Raw genomic sequence first — 18844 nt, 5'->3', positions numbered from 1 at the left:
TTTCGCAATAATATGACTCCATAAAGATAAAACGAAAGGGTTAACTGGTTCATTCTATGTACACAAATTAAAAGTTAAAGATAGAACTTTCACATTTATAAATCCACCTTTGCTTGGTTAGAGTAAAAGTCACATAAAGATTATATAACGCAAACATTATACTATTTCCACGTGTAATTAAGTCTTTAATCTGAGACAAGTAGAGGGAGGATCTGCTGTTTCGAACTTGCGTTCAAATATTTATACAATATTATACATTTATAAAATATATTTTATAAAATATCTATATGAGATTTTGCTTACATCGTTTATGATTTAAGGAAAACACTGCGAGGTATTGTTTCCGTTATTGAATAAGATTTAGAAAAGCTGGTCGACAATGCACATCCGCGTCGAAGAAGGAATAAGAATTTATCGATCCGACTTCACGTAAAATGACAGAAAAGACGGAATCCAAGGAAGAGCAGGAAGTCTTCGGAGTTTCCGATACTCTTTTGTGCAAGAAAATGTACGTATCGCTCACGTCGACCTAAGACGTGACGACGAAACGTATCTCGTGAAGGCATATCAAGGCGACCACAAGCCATTCATGGCAAAGGAGCACGAAAAAGCACTATTATAACGCGGCACCATTTCATAGATTTTGTTCCTTATTGTTGCACTCAAGCGGCAAGCAACCTTTCAACCCTTCGCGTTAAAAGGTAGCTCTACGAGTTGGCGGATGATGACCGGACAAGTGGACCAAGGAATTGTGCGGGATAGAGAGATTTATTGGATCATCGTGGACAGAGCCGAGCTATTCATACAACTGTAAAACCAGAATTTCTTTTGCCTACAAAAGGAACGGAAATAATATTCCCCTTTAAGAAGAGTAAAAGGAGCAAATAAATAAAGTCTCTTCTTATAAAGTTAAGAGTAACTAATTTTTCTTTATCTAATTTTATCTCTAAAATTAGTTAGCTATAACTAATGAGGTCATAAGAATAATTCTATTGTTGTACCTATATACGCGAATTACACTAGTTTACAGCAAAAAATTACTTCAAAAAAACCGGACTAGATTGTTTCGTATAGATTTTTAATACTGAAAACAGTGCCGCAAGCCAAAAATTCCAGCACGTCAGATTTCCAAAATAATTGATAATGAGATTTAATTTTCAAAAATGGCTTTTTTAACTATTGCGGAATTGTTTTCAACCTCCAAAAAGATATAAGAAACATCTTTTCTGGTTTAAAGTAATATTAAAAAAAAAACATTTAAAAAAAACTAGTGTTATTATCTCAATAATTAAAGTAATGGAATTATTATCAAAAGATTAAGACATACAATTAAAAATAAAAGAACAACAAAGACCGATTAAATGAATAAAACATCCTTAAATGTATACGCGAACAACAACGTTTCAATGTTTCATAATTAAATGGTATCATTAAAGTATCAGTAGTGTAGTCATCACTGTGAACCGTTCTCGTTTATGTTCTCCCGTTCGGTGTTCTCTTCGTGAGCTTTCGTAGGAATCGATTGATTGGACAGGACAAAAAGTCGTCATGGGAACGCGAGCGGTCGACCGGAGCATTCATTCGCGAGTTAAAAGAATTTACTTTGAAAAGTTAAATAAAACCACGTCTTGGAAATGAGAGGCAGGCAGCTCCTTCATTCTTCCTGAATTAAAAATAAGCGATGTGAGCCTCTCTCGACGCGCAAACGTGAATAACAAGCTTTCCCGATATCAAACGTCACATTTAGCGCCCAAATGCATCTGTCGGTCATTGAATTATCCCGCTCCATTTGGAAAACACTCGACTTCTTTTTTTAAAGAATACCCTGCGGGAAAACTCACTTTAATTTTCTCTTCCCACATCACTCGAACCTCATCCGAAACTTCGGCAGCCGTGGAAGAAAGAGTCGCAATCTCGTCGCCAAGTATGACAATAAACTAGGACAAACATCGACTCGAAGGCTTTTCTGCAGAAAAACTCATCGACAAATAGAAGAAATGAACGACAGAGATTATTGATCGATCCTCGTTATATCACGAGAAACTAAGCGTTCGAAAAATTCTACACAAAAGGAATGGTTTTGCTGAAGTCTGAAGTATCTAAAAATTTAACTTATAGATACAGATCTGAAAATAAATTTTGTTGAACTATCAAAATAAATATGTAGGACGCTCAGACTGGTTGCTAGTATGTCAAAACTTTTCGTAACATACATCTTGTTTCCTAGAAAATTATTTTGTACGTCATTCGCTTCAGCTAGATACACAGATCTGAGAATTTGTTGGACCAGTATAACGGACATCATTATTTTTTTATAACACGCGGAATTTATACCTGCGTATATAAATACTTAACATCAGCTGTAATCTCGGAAAATGTGGTCACTAACTTTTCTTACGAAGCGAATGACGTACATAACGACGCAACATAAAACCAAGACGATATCGAAACGTGAAGAGTGCGCGTTAAAGTTCACAGTTTTATGTTCGATTACGTATTGCTTTAATAACAATACAATGTTAAATCACAAATGTCACATAATTTCGATAAAAAAGAAAGAATTAAAAAAACGAGTTATAATAAATTGTAAATCATATAATTAATGAAGAGACGCAAGATGTTGTTAATTAATGATGGCACTTACTTTCTTCTTGTACGCCCAGTGGCTGCGGACACTGCAGAGACTCGTACTGCGTTCTACCAAAGGCAGCACTAAAAATCGCCACCCTCTGGCCGGGATGGCAAACGAGATTGACGACTTCGTTCTCGCAAGCCACCTTACTCCTGAACTCATCTGAAACCACAAAACCAGCTTTTAATAAAGCGACCATCGCGCTATATCGTCGCCGTTGTCGCCGCTGTGCAAAACGCAATTATGTTCGCGACGCGACGCCGGTTTATGAATATACCTTATTAGCGAGCAACCATAATGCTTGTATCTCATTGTTTTCGCAACAAGGGTTAAAAAAAGGTAGAGAAAAACTTCCTATTTTGTCGGAAATTGCGCCGAATCGTGAGTTCCGGGAATGGATCTCCATAAGAAACACGATCGCTTTCTTACAAACGGGCGTTCCCTTGGGGTGAAAGGACAGACGTTGTCTACTCGTCTCGTTACGACCGTAACGTTGCATTCGCGAATTTCAATGAACCGGAATGGCTTGCAGCTGCCGATAGTACGTTTTTGCATTTCTCTCCCTGCGGGGTGCAGAGATCGCGTCGCGTTGGGAAGTTTCTTGCAATGGATGCAGTTTGCGAGCTTACGGATTGCTGACGCTTGATCTTGCGTCGATATATAATTGTGAATATCTGATATACAAGGTAAATCGCGATTCTTGTCGATTCTTAAATATTCCAGTATTTTTAATATTTTTGCTGAACAAAAATTTCATCGCAAATGTTGCTCCTTTATTTCAAAAGTGCTATTAATAATGTTAATTGCCGGAACTCTTAAAAAACAATTATTCCTATATTCTTCAAAAAAAAAAAAAAAAAAAAGAAGCTTATAAAACTCTATAATCCGAACTTTCGAGAAAATTGGGATACTAATTTCACATGCCCCCAAAAATGATAATTAAAAAACACATTTTCGAGTTGTTAGCATAAATGAGAGATAATTAAATAAACATTACTCTATTAATCATCAAAAGTATTGACTTCATGAAAAATTGTCAAAACGTCACAATTCAAAAAGAATAATTTTTTAAGAGTTGTATAACGAAAATAACAAAAATGCCAATATTATTTGATTAGTCAATAATTGTCTGTCAAATTCACAAAGAGTTTTTTCCCTTTTCTGCGAAACTTAATTTTTTGAATTGCGTCACTTTTGAAATAAGGGAGTGATATGTACATCAATTAATACTAACAAAAAATTATAAATAAGTTATTTGCCAGTTAAGGAGATGATAGAATGATTAAATTATCGATATTACAGTTGTATAAAATTCTCTGAATTGACTGAACGAAATCAAAAATCCTTTTACAGGATTAAAGTAGACGCAAAATTAGATTTTGGTATAAAGTCCACTGCACCACCTCTTAATTTTGCATTTACTTTAATCCTGTAAAAGGATTTTTTATTCTGTTCAGTCAATTCGGAGACTTTATAGGACTGTAATATCGATAATTTGGTCGCTTTAGCGTCCCCTTAATCTTATGAAAATCGTTCATAAAACGCGGATTAAGAAACCCGAGTGGTTTGGAGGGTCAAAAAGTCAACGATTTTTTGTGAACTTTTTAGAAAAACGGTTACAGCTATCAATTTTAGATTTAGATCTACATTTTATTTGCACTTTGTACAATATATATGAATTTTATATGAACCAAAATGTGTTAAAATATCCGAGAGGTAACAATGGCAGCAAATGTGTGATCCAAATGAGATTTTACCGAATTGCTGACATTGTGCAGCCACAACTAGTTGTCTAAAAACAAAAATTCACTGATTTGTAATTAATGACGTTAAATGTATACAGTAAACCTAAAAAATTATTTAAAAAAACGTGATTTGTTAAAATTACTTCTTTATAAAAAAAAATTCTTTTTTTATAAAGACCATTATTTTTCCCATTAAATTGCTAAAAAACTATTATTGTTCTGAAAAATTTATTATTTTTTTCAGGTTTACCGTATATGGAGAAAATAGTTGTAACGTGTAAAAAGCGTAGATTAGTGCGTTGAGCCGTTTTCTCTCTACAATGTCAGCAAATTTGAAAAAATACGTTTCAAGAAAAGTGCGTTCAAAGTTTTGAGTTAGAATACTTCTGTTTTTTTAGTACTTACAATAAGTTTTTTTTATTCGGCGATTTCTGGGCCGTAAAAGGATTCATCCTCTTCATGAAACTTCATGAAATGTTTCTTTGTTTGAAGAAGTAACAGCCGTACGGCGCGGCGCGGCGGATCGAAACTCAAACGCGCCTAATTTTTACCTATGCGCCATTTTAGTAAACCGTGAATAATTCCGTTATTCTACGTATTTCTATGAACGGTTTTTTCAACATATTTTCAAGACTGTTAACTTTCAGAAAATGCAATTTAAAAAAAATCGATTTTTTAAATCTTCCAAACCACCCTTTCTTAAGTATAATTATCGACAAAATATTCATATTTGATGAGTCAATTTCCACAGATTTTATATTTTTCGTTAAAAATCGTAATGCTGGTTCTCTTTCTTAAAACGGCCCCATTCTCTTGAAAACTTCAAAAGCTTTATTTTATTATCTCTCTTGCCCTCGTAAACTCACAATTAAACGTGTTATTAAACGCGATCCTGTCGCAGCAATAGGCAATAAAAATTCCGGATGTTGTCCGGTGCATCCACCCGTGTTCGAGTGCAGCGAAACACCGTGGTAACTCGTTGATGTATCGCGTTTTGTTGCGGAAGAACAAGTTTGACCATAACCCAGCGATCCCGCACGCCGGGCAACATCTTTTCATACCGCGATCATGTTTCTTAGCCACGCACGGAAGTCGGCGGGTGCACTTATGCTTGAGATAAAGTGTTATGCCCTGCTTTATTGAGTTGGCAATTTACGGCGGTTGCCATCGCCAGCTTTCGAACTTGTTCCACCGGTGAACCGAGGCCAATGGCTACCACCGCGATTTAAGGCGAAATTACGTGCAGCGTGAGGCCGTGCACACATTGTTTGACGCGATAGCTTCATCAGCGTGCCAAAACCAAACATAAATGATATCAGCTAATCCTACCAATCCGCTATATCAGCCAGTTTTGTCTTTACTTCGTACTACCATAAACATTGGCTGACCTACATCTAGTTTCATTTTTTTCTACCCCATATTTTCGCTTCTCTGACAAAAATATCGCGTTTTTCTGGATTCATACATATTTTTCGTTTTTTCTCTAAGCGCGTTACAATCTGCACCGACCTTTAACTAACAAGGACAGTACATTGTGCTGATACAGTTTTGCTATGGCCAGAACTACCAATTTCTATATTAAAGGACAGAAAAATTAAAACTGTAAATTATAGCTCTAAAACTCTGTACATTTAATTTTAGTATAATGAAATAAATATTATTCTCGTTTATTTCCTTCAATATGCATATACTTCTTCTTCATAGAATTTTATCAATATAAAATTCAATTGGTCTACTTTCAATATCGTATTTTAATATTTTTTATTCAATATCGTTTATATTTTCAACATTGTACTGTAGTATTTTTAATTCCAATCTTGATAAATCGTATTTTTTTCTAAATTTATATATTTTCCATTTACCCTGCCCCATATACAGATAATAAGTACATTTAATCTAAACTTTTTAATGAACAGATATGTTATTATTATTTTATTAAAACAAAAAATTCTCTGTTCTATAACAGTAATGATAAAAGTTTGCATTGTTCTCATCTGTATATTTCAGTCATGACACTTAAAATCCCCCGAAATTAGCGTAAAGTACGTATACCTAATTCTTCAGACTACATCTATAGCATCCGAAAGTTAAACTAACCTAAATTAACCATTCCTGGCCGTAAAATAAAAGATAATGCCATAAAGGTCAACTTTAAACCGTGGGGATGGTCTACTCTTGTTAATACATACAATCTTCCATATTATCCACGGCGCATAAGATTATGTCGGTTCACGCGTTCCTAAGATTTTCTTACGGAAGATACCATCCGTACCGCGCTGTTACGACCACGTTACATGCAAACTAAAAATCGCCGCGCTATACCTGCCGGAACTCTCTCGAGGTTCGTATCCACGTAAAAGTGGCCGGCGCTATCCAACGGACATATCAAAGAACGGGACCGTCAATGGTCCGTGAAATTTCGCCCAGAAGAGCGAATTCATGCTATACGCGAGAGAGATCGCAGAACTTCCTTATTGCCGTGGGATACTCCGTAGAGCTCCATAGAACAAGAGAAAAGGAAAGAGATAGAGATAGAGAGAGAGAGAGAGAGAGAGAGAGAGAGAAGGGAAGAGGGAACAGAAAGAGAGAGAAATGTCCAGTCTGGGGTTTTAATTGGCAAAAAAGAGGAAGCACCACCATGGCGAAGAAGAGTGGTGGAAAGAGGGTTGAAAGGGGAGAGAGGTAATTCCCTCGACGGCGGACTACTCGAAGCGACAATGGAGCCGGCTCCTCGCTTTTTCAGCAAAAGGCCGAGCTTCGATCGACCTACTTTTCCTGACATCGATGGAATCTCTAGTTTCCACGTATGTACGTGTGCATGGAGCGAGGGTGAGAAAGGAGGTAAACGCGAGCGAATACGTGCCCTTCTCTTTCCGACAGAGCACGTCGGTACCCGGAGCGGCCCGTGTACGCCGAATGGAATTCTTTTCAAGGTACGTCCGGCCCTTTTTCGAACTCTACTTCGGTGCGGTGTGGACGCGGAGAAAGAATACGTGTCGAGGGTGACCGACAAAGCCAAGGAGCTGATAAAGATGGTCTATTAAATCCTGAGATGAGTGAATCGCACGTTGTGTGTAATAATTGCCTCTGTAAAAGGATTGGAATAAAAAAGTAGATTAAAAAAAACATACGAAAAGGAATAAAAACAAATGGACTGGTACAATTACACATTGCGAATTACACTGGCCGACAATGATTTTGTTAAATGAATAATTTTGATTTTCATTGTATCTTTTATGTAGATTTTGGAAATGAGATTAGAATTTATCCTACGGATTCCAATTTTTTATAACCAATATAACTCTTTCTAAAAATTTATATATTTTGCTAACAATAACTCGTTGTATGGAATCATTTTCTTAATTAAAATTAAGAAGCAATAAATTAAGAAGCAAAAGAGATAAATAGAATAATTTTTTAATGCATGGTATATACCAAAAAATTTTGTCCTGACAAATTTAGCAAACAGACTTGAAAACAATACAAAAAATACCATAAAAATACTTTATCAGATCAAATTAACAAAAAAGTAAAATTTTGTCGATCAATGTCATTAAGTCAAACGTACGATAAACAATCCCATTATTCTGTAATTAATGCAATAATATATTTCAAGCAATAAAAAATCACTTTCAAAGTTTTGAATTTTCAAAGTAAGATTGCATCCACAGATCGAGAAATCAAGTTCTTAAAATGCTTATATTCATTAATCGCGTTCAGGCAGAATCCAGGTATCCGATCTGATCATTATACGCGTTGCAAATCCCATCGCGGTGCAAAACATGAAGCAACCTCGTTTATTCCTCACTATATTGATCATCGGTTGCATAAACAAAGCAAAAATTGATTAGACAGATTAAACACGTTTGTATAAGCGGCTTATTGTGTGTGTACATACATCAGTGCAATAAGTGGCACGTGTTGTCGCCGGATAGATTTGCGGGCGACGCGTGAGGTGTCGGCTGGCTTTGGCACGTAACGCGACACCTGTAATATGTAATCGCCCCGTTGATGTATTACAGAGGACAACCGCGTTAGCCACGTACAAGCGTCATCCCAGTGTTCACGTTTCATTTTTGGACGAAGTGATGGATGTAAATACGCGAAACGCGAATATACATTTTAATGGATACGCGAATAGAACTTTATTCAGGAATAATGGATTCTTCTCATCTTCTCTCTATTTTGATAAAAATATAGGGTAAAATCATCGAATGTATAAACGTACCTACATCTACATATGATGTAAGCAGAATTTCAAGAATTTAATTTGACATAACATTAATTAATTTATAGATGCATCGTATTGTTAGAGAATAATGAGAAAACAGTTTGCCTGAAAATGTCATTATAATTAAAATAAAATTATAGAAATATGAAATTGTGCAATTTACATTCAATGTGTTACACAACGAATTTACACAAAATAAAAATATTATATACGTTGTGGTAACAAAGTTGCGTACGCCACGTTTGGAGTGAACACGCATATGTTGTTCCAGATAATAAAAACTGCGGCAAGAATAAACTTTTGTCTAAAGCGTCGCCATTATCGTCATATTTCCTACGTGTCTGTTAGTGAACTGCAAAGTGCAACCGCATGCTTTCTAAATGACTGCTTGTAGTTTTTATTTGGTCGTTACATGCGACACTATATTCTAAAAAAAAAGAAGGAAATTAAAGTAAAAGTTTTATAAAATGAACATTTTACTGGACATATGGGATTCGCTTATAGTTTCCTACACTCGTCATTTCGTGTCCAGAAAATTATACGTTATGCTTAAGCCGTACTCTCAGCAGAATTATCAGTGTGTAAAACGATGCATGAAATAACTTGCATTATACAATTTGTCTTCAAGGTTTTATATATTAAAACAGCATTATAAATTCATTCTTTTTCATATTTTTCACGAAATCAAAATTAATCAAATGTTTATATTATTATTTTACACTATTATATATATTACTATACTTTATGTTATTATCTATACTTCATACCATTTATTAGTATGCTTTACATTATTACGCTGCAAGATAATATATATGTATAATGACTTAATATGAAAATTTTTACACGATCATTAAATACATCTACTAAATAATAAAATGCTTGTTCAGTAAACAAGTTTATTTGAAGTCTCTGTTTTTAAAATGTCTTTTTCAAAAAATTATCTGTTTACTATATGGCTATATGTGTATCTACAAATTATCTGCCAAATATATTGTCGATCTATACTACTTGTCTGCTGTTATAAATAATTTTATTACTGTGGCGTTACCCAAAATATTATATGTATGTGTCATGTTGCATAATAATGAATATAAAATATGCATTAATAATTAATGTATACATATAACAATTTATTATTAATATAATTTTACATAATATTGACTATTTAAAGTACTTTTACGTGTTTTTTAAAGAATTTTTAATTAACTAAAGTATATATTATACCTCAATTAGTCTAAAATAAATTGTTTGTCCTTAATTTCAACTTTTTTCCTTTTGCATAGATCACTTCTAATAAAGAAATTAATTTTAAAGTGCTTCTTGCATTGGATCACAATCTTTTTATAGATATTAAAGATTATTCTAGAAGATCTTGAAGCACAAGAACTTCCGAGATGGTATTCAAAGCCATTGTCTTCTATATTACACGGCGCAAATACGCCAGGAAAACTTCTCAGCCTAGCTCGCCATAATATGTACTCTCGTTTCCCGAACTTTTCTTCGTATCTGTTCAAGTGTTCTACGCTCACTGTTCTTTTGAAAACGATCTCGCAGGATGATTGCGAAGCTTGTTAAGCAAAAATTGTCTTGTAAGTTACTCTACAATTAAATAAGAACTGGATCAAATGTAGTATTTTTTATTTTATCTATTAAATACTACTTTAACTGCACATTTAAATATATATTAATCTATTTTTTCTTTTCTTGATTGTAAATTAAAAAGCTTGTTGATAGTCATGAAAAATGCTGCAAACAAATTACTTTAAAAATTCAACTATCACACGTTTTAAAATATAACAAATTTTATTTTACAATTTTTAGTAATACTTGTAGATAAAAAAATATTCGTTTTAAAAGGCGTGTAAAATATCACATTTTTTGAAATAACTTTTATATCATGTCTTGTTAAAAATATTCATATATGGTTACATAGAAACAAAATATAGAAAATAATGCATTTAATACTTCAGTGTTATCAGATGTGTTCTGGTGCAAATGGCATAAAAAAGCATGCGTAATATTTTTAAAAGTGTAACATGCAACGTGATATATTCGCGTTTTAAAGCACAAATCTATAGACTGTAAATAATTGAACCAGTATGTAAAAATTGTATATTGTTTTCCATTTAGTTCAAAAAATAAATTTCAATAATACCTACAATATGTTTAACTCTTAATTACAATAACAGGTCACTTAAACTTAAAGTAAAAATTTTAGATAGCTAGTATGATTGATATTATAAAGTTCTAAATTGTAGGAAAAAAAATTTTAAACTTTAAATTGTAAGGAAAAAACTTAAACTCCTTTCTGTACCGATCGCCATAAGGCGTACATTCACTTGTATTTCAAACAGAATAATTTACAATATAGGTGTAATTTTCAGCTGTAGGTAAGGGTTAATATTTTCTATATATTATAGTCAAATGTCTCATATTTGAAACTGTAAAAAAAATAAAAGAAATAAAAGCATTTTATGACTTTGTTATTCGACATTCCTATATCGTATGATCGAACTAAAACAAACTGGTCACGAAACTAGGTTTCTTGCGCTTATGTTCTGCTGGTAACCTTTTTCAACGTGCGAAACTGACACACCTTTGTTCTGGAGAGTGATTTAACGTTGCCAGCAATGCCCCGAAAAAGCATTTGGATTTACCGTGTGCGCAGTAAACAATGAGATGACTGTGGCTTGAGCACGAGCTGCAGGAACCAGTGCGGACTTACAGAATGTAAAACGCGCCGCGATGGAGTATTTGCTATACTCCGTAGCAAAAATTACTTGAAGCTTGTTACTGCAACAGGTTGTCCTCATTGCTTTACGTGGATGCGTATGTATAGATCTCTGATATCCGTTTAAACACATGGTTTTGTTACTCATGCTAAACTTAGCATAGTAAATGCAGTAAAATTCCATGCAATACAAAGAAAAAATTTATAAACTTTAACTTCTAAAGCAAAAGTATTAAAAAATTTGTTCTTCAAAATAAACAAATAAATTATTGCTAATTCATTTAAAATTAAATATTCCTATTTTTTAATACTTTATTCTTAATTATCTATTTAATTATGTAGAATAATAAGAGTAGGAGAGAATGAGGGAATTGTGAACACGGAGTAAATGCGAACAATATTACAGTATTATATTGTAGTGATAACCTCGCATTTCTCGCGATCCATTGATATATGCTTAATACCACACTATAACATGTGACCATAGACCGCACATGCTATTTAAAATAAATATCATTAATATGTTTTCAATAATTTTGATGTAAGAGAGAATGAGAGAATTGTGAATACCTATACGGGAAAAATTAAATAAAGCCATACAAATAATAAACAGTAATGAGGCAATGAAAATCAGCGCAGAAATCAATGCGCAAATTCATGAAAATAATTGTTTAATTTAATGACATAAATCTTAAGTCGCGCAACAAATTATTTAAACATCAAACGTATATTTCGGCTCTGTATTTGCCATCATATTAACGAATTTTTAATAATACCGTAATTACAAAAGTTCCGCATCTTTTTTCGATGTAAGTTCCTCGTGCATACGATATAACTGCGATCTATTAAGCGAGAAACTATAGTCTTAAACGATTAAGTAAAGCCGATAATTATTTATTAATAGAAGCTTTATTCAAAGGAGATTAGCTTTAAACTACAATAATTAACATTTATATATTAACTTAAATCATAATTTTCATTTTTAAATAAAAAATAAAAGCTATTCGACATTACCCCGTATTGCAGCGAATTCCGCACAGCAAGGGGATTTTATTTTTTGTTTAACTATAATTTTATTTTTTGTTTAACTATAATTTTTTGTTAATTACAATTTATATTGATAACATATGAATGTTAATTATTGTAGTTTAAAGTCAAATAATTGAATATTTTTTAAAATAAAGACTTCTATTAATTGATAAATAATTAACCGTTTTATTTAAATCTTCCCATTCGCCATAAAATTGAGGCACTCGTTAACAAAATAAAATTCTAATAGTAAGTTATATTATTTATAGCTAAACTTCGATCTCAATTCATCTTTGGTCTCAGAATAATCGCAAAATTATGTTTTTACCCGCAGTAAATATTCCCGCAGCCACCGGAATCGGTCGGAATTTGCCGGATCACGTCGCACCTGGGAATTTCTCCGCGAGCCTCCCGCCGTCGTGCGTGTCGCGCAAGGAATTTCATCGATATCACCGGTTCTTATGCGAGCGGCGAACCAACCTAACGCTCGATGTTCGCATAAAAAGGAATCGGATGTCTCAGAGAAAAACGATTCCTTTTCTCTCTCTCGAAGGTGCAACTCGATCTCACATCTGCTCGCGCACGTTCGCGCATGCATCCGTGCGGACGTACGTGTGAGTATATCTGCATGTATATGGATGAGGGTACTTACAGGGACGGCATTTGTAGGCGACCTCGATGTACTTCCGTAATCCAGGACAGGGATCACCTTGGAAAGTCTTCGGATCAGTATTGAACTTGCACTGCCGCTTTTTTTGACAGACTCCAACCACCATCTGCAACAGTGAGTGCTAACGCGTCAATGAGGAGATCCGTTCACTTTGCGATCAGAATCGATAAGAATTACAAACGGTATCTCTTTATATCTTTTCTGAGTTCTTTCGAGCATCAATTCACGCTGTTAAGAAATGTTGCAATTTTACCTTCTAACGTAATACATTAAAAAAGTAATATCTTACGTATATTTAATTTAACTGTCAGGCAAAAAATTTGTCATAAAATAAAAAAAAATTATCTTTTAAAGATAAATCACGAAGGCGACACTAATATATCATAACAAATATTGTATGTATCATTTCATATCAAACTCTGTGTTGGATTGTTTGTTAAAACCATAATTAAAATATTTAGAAAAAGCAAAAGTTGTTAAAATATTTTTTAGAACTTTTAAAAATAAGTAATGCAAATATATCTTAAAACCATTAAGCAATTATGCACAGATCATTAAAGCAAAAAAGAGAAAATTTAACAGAGATTAATATGATAACATGAACAAACCGCAATGCAATAGAACAATCTAGTTTGCTGCTTTGAAGACTAAAATTACAGTGAAATCCTTTGCCGCGATTATTGCAATTGATATAAAAGGTATTCATCTGGATAAAAAAAGCATATCAAAGACGGTAGACAAACTGTGACAACTTCAAACTAAACCAGTTAGCTTTTGCATGAAATAAAGACATAATTTTGCAGCCAAACGTTTTCACCGACGAGTTTGAGTTTAAAATGAGATTATTTTTGCTTTTTTCATGAAAAGCTGTCGGACAAAGTAAAACTAATATCGTTGAGGTCGACCTGCATAACAAAATCGTATGCCATGTGCCAATATTTGCGAGAATAAATCGATAAGATGAGCGATGAGCTGTTCATAAAGATATAAATAAAAACGTTTAAATTTTTAAATATTACCATATGCCACAGTGATCGAATTGGTATAATAAAGATGCCCGTCATGGAATAAGAAATCCAGATTTAAACTTTGAGATGACATTTTTCGCAATAAATCCTTTACAGTAATTTAAGAATAATGATGCTGATCAGCATCAATATTCTTAAATTGACTGTTGATTTAATATGAGATATTACTATCTCAGTTTCAGTTTAAGATAGCATTACAAAATTAAAAATTAAATCGGCATGCAATTTACCGAATTAGTGATATAAATTCATAAATATTATTAATATCGGAAATATTATTAAACACTAATCTAGCTCACACCAAATAAGGTATTTTTCTACTTAGGTGTGTCATTCATATATCACTCTAATGTCATTTATTATGGTTTAAATTTTTAAGATTAAATTTTTATAATATTAAGATTCTTTATTAAATTATTAAATTTTTAACTCATACCATAAATATTATATTATAAAGGATAAATCGCAAACATTCATAAATGAATAAAAAATATCAAAATAATAGTTACGTAAGAATTAAGGTTGTAACAAGCGGTTACAATCTTTTGACAAAAAATGAAGTAAAAACCATGTTCCAACTTCCACGGAAATGCGTTTTCAATATTATCCGGAAATGCAACGATTGGATTCAGCGGAAGATAGAACGGAAGAGATAAAATAGTAAGCGAGCGCGTAAAGCGAAAAAAGATATACCGTTTTTTAATTAAGAAAATTTCCACTTGAGTAGTATAAAAGCATTAGCTGTCGAAAGCAAGTAACATCATCACGGGAAATCATCCTTTCGAGTTTCACGTTCCTGAGAAGTCATTGGTTATCCGATAACGCCAGGTGATATCCGCACATCGCTGAGAATTCCAAGGATTCCATTTTCAATCGGCTAATTACATGCAAAGGCTCGAGTTACATTGCCTTGATTACGTTAAATGCAATTTAATCGTGCTATATGAGAAGCATCTTAATGAACTGAGTAGTAATTTTAGTCGGGACGACGCGTAATATCAATAACAGTCCATATCATATAAAAGGCGAAAATAAGGATATAAACGGCAAATTAACTTCGAGGAGATTTTAGTTTTAAGTAATCTTAGCCAAATCGATTTAATTATTTCTTTTCACGTTTTAAATTTATGTTAATAAAAGATATTTCTACTGCATTTCAATATATTTGTTATTCCTGATTAAATTCACCCTGCACCTCGTGTCACATATGTGATAATTAAAAATCGATGAACTCACTCATGGAAATGTGGAGAAAAATGTTCATTGTAATAGTTATAATATCTCGTGGGAAGAGAGGTGAAGGAAGATAGAAGACCCAGCGTGGGAAATGTGGAAATTACGTTCCCAGGTTTCAAGCTGCTACCGACACATTCACGTTGGGATTCTCGTACGCGACTCGATCGCGTATGTGTTCTCGCGTATATACGATATCCATCTAATTATCGGCTCTCGGAGTTTCCGTCTTGGGCCATTCTCCTGCATTTCACGTATATGTGGCGAAGGTTCCCATGGGAGAAATCGATTTTCCGCGTGCGTCGATACATTCTGACCGTTTCCATGTCGTCCGTCACTATAAGTAAACGTTTACCGTTCCATCGAGCGACTTCGCCCCAGGGGCCAAAGTCAGGACGCGTAATTCCCTTAAACCGCTACGTTTCTCTTGCTGTTGTATCAGGACCCGATATCGTAAACTAACAAACCAATCTCAGCACAAGATAGGACCATCGCTTTGATATTAGTTGAGCTACTTCAATTTGCCGTAAAGCAACACGATTAGCAATATACGAAGCCTTCGATATATTTTAGGAGATACTCTCGCTCGTTATTCGCGCATCTTGGATATTACTTATATGTTGATGCGCGACAAGAATAAGAGCTTCGGCTCAAAGTAAAGCGAACTAAATATACAAAGTGCCACGAAACCAACGTAAATCCTCGGACGATAAAATCAAGCTATAAACTGAAGGATCAGCATATCGGATCTCAATCTTTGGATACACAGACGCTCGACCTCCTCTAACAAAGCTGTAAAATGACTGGTTCTGGTTCCCTTAGTCCCTCAACCAATCTCGATCTATCTCCCTTTATTCAATTATAAATTCGTTTAAGTTTACTCGTTTTGTAATATCCGCTCGATTACGCGTAAATATTTCCGCGAATCCTCGTTATCGATATTTGTACATCCACTTCAGTCTCAATCTTCCTTTCAGTTCGTGATTTACATACGTTCCACGCGAAGAACGCGTCTATGGATGCACACGAGCGCACCCGTCGCTTTTATTCCGGCAAGCCGCGACTTTAAATTCCTACCTCTTTATGGAAGCAGCGACGTATGTCGCTGAGAAGTTGCGCAGAGGGTAAGCACTCGCGCGGAAAAGCCCTTTCGCGAGATTCGAATCGCTTGGCGAGGCACGGAGCCACTTTCGAGTCGAACTCTCCTTATGGTTCTACAGGGAATACGCCTTCATTCAGGAATACGGCTTTCCAGTCGAAAATTCCCATGCAACTTGCACCCGAGAAAAGTACCGCCGCTCCGCGCTGATTCGTTCACCGGTGAAGTCATACCGGAAATGTTTTTGTCGTGAAAACAGAAGCATCATCAGGGTGACCAGAAATTTCTCGTGTGTTGGAAGTCAATAGCTCAAGCGATCGCCAATGATCTCGAACCAATCATACTGTCAATTCTTTTATGGTAAGTATATATCGGAATATAGACTATACTAACGAGAACTAGAAGTGAATTATGGAATATTCTCATTTTTTTTACATCCAATATTATAGATGAATAGAAAAGTCGATACAAAGAAAAAGTCGATACAAAGAAAAAGTCACAATTTGAGAATATGCTTCAATTACTTCTTCTATTATATAGAAGAACTTATCACTATTGATTTCCCTTTATGACGTTTAAAGGGGAGCGTTCTATTAACGAAATAATACATCAGTAGATTTTGTGTCAATAGATGTATTATTTATTTTAAATATATGCGTACATAGTTTTCACGATTTGCAATCGTTTGAATTTCTATTTATTATTGAATTTTATGTTCGATCTATGAATATATTTAAATTTTACAACTTTCTAGAATCAAAAGCAGTATATAAATGATGAAAGTACTTTAAAACTCCATAAATTGTTCAGAGTTAACTATAATCGTAAGTTGATCCAATATAAGAACATAGTAAATAGATTATAAGCACACTTCACTATGGACTTGTTTTATGAGTCGACGACCTTTTGTTGAGAGACCAAATAAATCGTTCAGGAAGAAAATCTTCCACGGTGTTTGGCCCGTTGAACTATCGACCATCATTGGTTTCCTCTGTAGTATACGTTACAATCTGCCTGTAGAAAAGATCCAAAAGCGCTATAAATCCCGTAGAAAACATTACGGATAGTCATTGGGGTAAGGCGGATTATCGTGTACGTCGTAAAACTATACCTATTACTGTTTTATGGTTCGATCTTTTGTAAAAGGATTAACAAAGACTCTATTTCTTAACATAATTCCGGTAATAATATATCACACGTACATTTGTACTCATAAGGAAAACGGCAAATTTTAGCATTTTATAAAATTTATATCTTAAGGAAAGTAAGCGTCGTCGAGCGAATCGTATATCCAGTGGTTAAAAAATATCGCGCAATGTGCAAGAGAAAGCGTAAATCTTGTGAAAAGCAAGATCTGCAGAAGAGGATAAGATCGTCGACGAAATAAAAGAGTTACTCCATTTTCGCATTCTGGTGGGATCATACGTACAATGGTTCCTTCCTCGGTCGGGTGGAATATGAAATATGAAATCGATACGCGGACTCTCGCGAAAACCACAAACCGGATGGATACCGGCGAAGATTTTTATTGTATACCAAAGGTAAGTTATTATATTGCAATATCGTGCGAATAACACCGCTTTTTTCGAGAGAATAGAACCGGAGACCATTCTAAATTACCAAGAGACACTTGATCTTTCCGAAGACCGCATTGCTCAGTGACGTTAACGTAAATCTAAAACTTGTTTTATTATACACGGAAAGCACAATTTCGTTAAAATACCTAAAATTTAGCTAGATACAGATCTAAAAATAATATCGTTTGACTATCAAAGTAATTATATAAAACTCAAGCTGGCTGCTAGAATGTCAAAACTTTTTGCAACATTAATCATACTTGAAAATTCTACTTAGTTCGTTTTAAGGGCACAACAAAATTATTTTCAGATATGTATCTAGTTAAATTTTTAAATATTTCAGCAAAGCAGTTTTTTTTCGCGTATGTCTTTAATACCAAGTTTCATTATAAAGAGCAAGTTTCAGTTAAAACGAATAAGATAGTACCGTAAAAAATTTCTAACGTAAAAGATTGTTACTAATCTTGTATTCGATTTCCGCTTTTATACATTTAAATTGTAACTTTCATAAATAAATAATTTAATATCGAAAAAAGGAGACTAAAAATGTATATTCTAAGAAAACCTTTATATTCGTCATCATTTCGTCACAATCTCGTTATATCATTGTACCATTTCTCCCTCTTCTCTTTAGCCCGCGCGACCTCAAACGAATTTGTCAGTTGCATGCTTCACGAAACACAGAGGTGCCGTTTTCAGGTCAGTTACCATTATTTCGCGAACTAAGATTTTAGACCAACGCGGGATGTATCCCTTTACCCGCTCCCGCGCGAGATCCATAATTGCCAGTGAATTAAGTTCAAAGAAAACAAGTTTTCGTGCGGGTGCATTCTCCGCGGAATTTTCTCGGGGAGTTTCTTCCCGCTGTT

At 34.2% G+C, this 18844-nt stretch overlaps 1 protein-coding gene across 2 annotated transcripts in view; it reads right to left on the bottom strand.

The window, feature by feature from the left end:
• LOC108770477 (protein eva-1 homolog C) overlaps nucleotides 1–18844 on the bottom strand; it is a 180193-nt gene that overhangs the window by 50511 nt on the left and 110838 nt on the right. For both annotated transcript variants that reach the window (XM_018522100.1, XM_018522101.1), the window contains exons 3-4: nucleotides 13021–13159; nucleotides 2645–2794 (exon numbers count right to left, since the gene is read on the bottom strand). In XM_018522100.1, coding sequence (XP_018377602.1) covers nucleotides 2645–2794; nucleotides 13021–13159 — 289 coding nt within the window. The remainder of the gene's footprint in view (nucleotides 1–2644; nucleotides 2795–13020; nucleotides 13160–18844) is intronic.

Source organism: Trachymyrmex cornetzi, unplaced genomic scaffold, assembly GCF_001594075.2.
Source record: "Trachymyrmex cornetzi isolate Tcor2-1 unplaced genomic scaffold, Tcor1.1 scaffold127, whole genome shotgun sequence".
Classification (NCBI taxonomy): domain Eukaryota; kingdom Metazoa; phylum Arthropoda; class Insecta; order Hymenoptera; family Formicidae; genus Trachymyrmex; species Trachymyrmex cornetzi.
Note: the sequence above shows the minus strand (reverse complement) of the source record. Positions and strands in the feature narration are given on the sequence as shown.